The following is a 3,974-nucleotide window of genomic DNA, read 5'->3' as shown; positions in this document are numbered from 1 at the left end:
GTCTGAGGAAGCGGAAGGCAGGGCGTGGATGTGACGTGGCGCGCTCCCGTGCATCGCGTGTGAAATTGGCGCAGTCTCGATTAAGTGCGATGTGGGGGCGGACCTACGCCGTCGCATTCTTTGGAAGCACCAACATGACCGAGGGGAAGATCGTGAGCCTCAAGTACCCGGTCTTCGGCCTCGACTGGCAGCGCGACCCGGACGACGTCTCGTTCGTGGCCATCGCGGGCGGCGGCGGCTCGGCCAAGAGTGGCATCAAGAACTGCGTGGTACGACGATGGCCTCGCGATCGAGCTGCGGACTACCTATGTAGTAGACCTTGGCCCGCCTCCCGCACGCGCTCGACGCGACGATCAAGCCGACACTCGTTCCGTTCCATGAGATCGACACGGGCGACGACCTTGTCTCTGGCGTCTCGATTGGCACCAAGGTAGGCGTGTCCCACGCGACGGCGAGGCGATGCGCTACGTAGGGCGGCCTCGTCGCGCTGACGATGGGCAACAAGACTGTGATCTACCGTGTGCGCCATGGCAGCAAGACGTACGACCGCATGATGAGGACCCTGTCATCGTCATCATAGGACGTCGACTTATGTCACGGAATTCCAAACGGACTTTGCCGAGGACGATAGCTACCAAGTACGACTGCACGAGGCTACAACCACGACGTGTTGTATGACTGTGGCCTCTAGAGCGTTCTGCGGTTCAGCCCGGATGGAACGAAGCTCGCGACCGGCGGCGAAGATGGCATCGTCCGCGTGTGGCAGCTTACCCTCCCCGACGACGACAGCAACGACGAGACCTTTGCCAAAAAGTTTAAGGCCACCGAAATCGCCAAGCTCGACAACGGTCACAGCGGGTGCATCAGCGGCCTCTCATGGCATGCGACCAGCACCAAGGTTGACACGAGACACGATACACGCCTCTCACATCGCCGCTCGTAGCTCTTGACGTGTGCGAAGGATGGACAATGCATTTTGTGGGCGGTCACCGACAAGAAGAAGAAGACGTGGACCAAGACTGGTAAGCTCGGCCTCGCCGGCGAGCTTGCGCTCCAGAAGCTCGACGTCAAGGCCAACCGCGGCAAATTCATCTACCGGGCTTGCCACTTTCACCACGACGAGATCGTGACGCTGCAGACACCGGCGCGGGGCTCGTCGTATCTGACCAAGTGGGCTGCCGCCGACGGCGGCAAGCTCTTCCTCGAAGTTGCGAGCGTTCCGATCAAGGACGTCATTGTGTGCTCGATGGCCATCAAGTACTATGGTAGACCGACCTCGTTGCAGGGACTCATGCGTGCATGTGTAGCCTGCGCTACATTGCTTGCGGCTCCAGCGATGGGCAGCTGCTGCTCTTCACGTACGATGGGCTGCGTCTTCTCAAGACGATTTCGGCGCACTACCTTCCGTCGACAGGCCTTGCGTTCCTCCGCCCATGCTCCTGTAGGTGGCGATGTGGCGATGTAGGTCGTCTCACGTATCGACGTTCTCTAGTGACCCGAGCGCCCACGACGACGACCGGATCCGCGAGTACGAAGACGACATGACGGTCCTCTCCGGCTCGGCCGACTACTCGCTCTACCTCGTCTCGGGCTTCCAGCCGACGCGATGGGTTCAGCTCGCGATCTTCCTACTCGTCTTCCTCTACCTCGCCTTCTTCGCCTACCTGGGCGAGGCATGGAAGTAGCGTAGGTAGCCCGTATGCACGGCTAATGCGTGTAGTCGTACTACATCCCGACGCCATGCATGCATATATACCTCGATCGGCTCCGCATCTCCTTCCTTGCGCATCGATATGACACTATTTGCTTTCGGCTGGAAATAGTCTGTTGTCGTACACTATTTAAACAATGGAAAATGATGTGGCCTGGGATTGGTCAAAACTCGGGTGAGTATGGATGCGGATTGGTCGAAAAGAAGAGCGTTGGAGAGCCAACCAAAAGGGTGCTTGAAAAGACTGGTTTTGGCGGCCGGGGGTAAATTTCGCCTCCATATTGAGCAATTGGCTTTAATTCCACAGCTACCTCAAGACCAAAATGGTGATCAAGTACGTAGCGTCGCCCGCGCCCGGCAGCACGCAGCAGAGGCTCATGCGCATGATCCTGCTAGGACCGACACTTGCGCGTTCAGCGAAAGCCGCATCTACCCCGGCCACGGCACCCGCCTCATCCGCAAGGACGGCAACGCCTTCATGCTCCTCAACTCGAAGTGCAAGTCGCTCTTCTTGCAGCGCAAGAAGCCCGCTAAGATCGTGTGGACGCTCGGCTGGCGCCGCATGAACAAGAAGCTTCGCGTACGTCTACAAAGCGTATTGCACAAAACACTAAAGCTCGCGCGTAGGTCGAGGAAGTCACGCGTCGCCGTGCTCGCAAGTCCACGAAGATCCAGCGTGCCATCGTCGGCGTCTCGGTTGAGGAACTCAAGAAGAAGCGCAACCAGAAGCCCGCTGTCCGCGCCGCTGCCCGCGACGCCGCCTTGAAGTACGATAAAACAGTGTTGAAGCGCGCAGGATGCTGATGAGTGTCTCGCACCTTAGGGAGGCCAAGGACCGCACCAAGGCCAAGAAGGCTGAGAAGGCCCCGATCAACAAGGCCGTCAACAAGAACGTCGCCCGCGGCGGTGCCAAGAAGGGTGGCAACCGTGGTGCCATCTAAGCGACCGAAACACTAGTTGTTTCGTGAGCTCGTGGTTTTAGGGCTGGCCTGGCTGTGGACTTAATAACATAATCCAATGCGCACGCAACGGATAGACAAGTCTCTCCCCACATCCCGTCTCCTCCTCCTGCACTTTGTGGCACGCATGACGAATCAATCCCAAAGGATGGCATCCTCTTGTCACTTCGACAACCTACGTCACTATGGACTCGATGCTCACTATCCTACACGTTATGAGCTCCTCATAAAGGGCTGCGCCGAGCGCTCAAGCCTGAGGCGTCATGAGATCTTATCTCTTGGATGCGTCTCGGCCTGGATCATCGAGCCGGGGAGGCGTGATTGCGTGCGTGCCACAGTAAACCTCTGCTCGCCCGTGGTAAACGTGGCAGGAACGTGCCTCCACCGCAGCTGCGCGGCGACGTCGATCGGCGATGGGGGCTCGAGGTCAAACCCCTTTGGCGCGTCTCTTCCGCGCGTATCCGGCCCGTCGTGTGTGTTTAAACGCGTTTAAAGCCGACACGCGGAACAATTGGTTGGCAACGTGTAATCTGCTTCTGGCACCAAGAGCTCCATTTTCGATCCGATCAAGATATGAGCGCCCCGACGACGACGACCGACAGCAGCATGACGTCCAAGGACTACTACTTTGACTCGTACTCGCACTTTGGCATCCATGAGGAGATGCTCAAGGACGCGGTGCGGACCAAGACGTACATGAACGCGATCTTGCAGAACGGCCACCTCTTCAAGGACAAGGTCGTGCTCGACGTCGGCTGCGGCACGGGCATCCTCTCCATGTTTGCGGCCAAGGCCGGCGCCGCGCACGTCTACGGCATCGACTGCTCCGGCATCATCACGCAGGCCAAGCAGATTGTGCACGACAATGGCTTCTCGGACCGCATTACGCTCATCAAGGGCAAGGTCGAGGAAGTCGAGCTGCCCGTGCAGCACGTCGACATAATCATTTCCGAGTGGATGGGCTACTTCCTCCTCTACGAGTCGATGCTCGACACGGTGCTCTACGCGCGCGACAAGTGGCTCGTCCCCGGCGGCCTTCTCTTCCCGGACAAGGCCGTCTTGTACGTGGCCGCCATCGAAGACGGCCAGTACAAGTCGGAGAAGATCGAGTGTACGTCGCCGCGTCTCTGGATTTGGTGGCTCATGCGTCGTTTTTAGTCTGGGACAATGTCTATGGCTTTGACATGAGCTGCATCAAGAAGATCGCGATGACCGAGCCGCTGGTCGACACGGTCGAAGGCGACGCGATCGTCTCGAACGTCTGCCCGATCCTCGTATGTGTATAGATGCAAAGGTCGAGTGCT

General features: G+C 58.5%; 3 protein-coding genes across 3 annotated transcripts in view; all 3 read left to right on the top strand.

The window, feature by feature from the left end:
- Positions 1 to 134: 134 nt before the first annotated feature.
- On the top strand, positions 135 to 1,685 carry SPRG_10719 (hypothetical protein; the record flags this gene model as incomplete). The annotated part of the gene is made up of 8 exons (XM_012349950.1): positions 135 to 269; positions 317 to 430; positions 473 to 540; positions 581 to 638; positions 692 to 898; positions 944 to 1,257; positions 1,308 to 1,406; positions 1,466 to 1,685. 8 exons carry the CDS (start codon positions 135 to 137, stop codon positions 1,683 to 1,685), a joined length of 1,215 nt encoding a protein of 404 aa, XP_012205340.1.
- A 305-nt stretch (positions 1,686 to 1,990) lies between these two features.
- SPRG_10718 (hypothetical protein) lies at positions 1,991 to 2,762 on the top strand. Its single transcript, XM_012349949.1, has 4 exons — positions 1,991 to 2,045; positions 2,108 to 2,291; positions 2,339 to 2,478; positions 2,535 to 2,762. The coding sequence occupies exons 1-4, from the start codon at positions 2,035 to 2,037 to the stop codon at positions 2,650 to 2,652; spliced, it is 453 nt and encodes a 150-aa protein (XP_012205339.1). The 5' UTR covers positions 1,991 to 2,034; the 3' UTR covers positions 2,653 to 2,762.
- Positions 2,763 to 3,243: 481 nt separating this feature from the next.
- SPRG_20935 (protein arginine N-methyltransferase) overlaps positions 3,244 to 3,974 on the top strand; it is a gene marked incomplete at both ends in the record, with an annotated part of 1,198 nt that continues 467 nt past the window's right edge. The window contains 2 exons of the mRNA XM_012349953.1: positions 3,244 to 3,781; positions 3,829 to 3,944. Coding sequence (XP_012205343.1) covers positions 3,244 to 3,781; positions 3,829 to 3,944 — 654 coding nt within the window. The remainder of the gene's footprint in view (positions 3,782 to 3,828; positions 3,945 to 3,974) is intronic.

The sequence above is a fragment of the Saprolegnia parasitica genome (assembly GCF_000151545.1).
Source record: "Saprolegnia parasitica CBS 223.65 unplaced genomic scaffold supercont2.59, whole genome shotgun sequence".
NCBI lineage: Eukaryota > Oomycota > Saprolegniomycetes > Saprolegniales > Saprolegniaceae > Saprolegnia > Saprolegnia parasitica.
This window is presented reverse-complemented; position numbering and strand designations above follow the sequence as displayed.

Excerpts from the sequence above, each read along its gene's own strand:
- SPRG_10718 (XM_012349949.1), top strand. Across the intron at positions 2,292-2,338 it reads GCATGAACAAGAAGCTTCGC|GTCGAGGAAGTCACGCGTCG; the intron begins GTACGTCTACAA and ends GCTCGCGCGTAG. Across the intron at positions 2,479-2,534 it reads GCCCGCGACGCCGCCTTGAA|GGAGGCCAAGGACCGCACCA; the intron begins GTACGATAAAAC and ends CTCGCACCTTAG.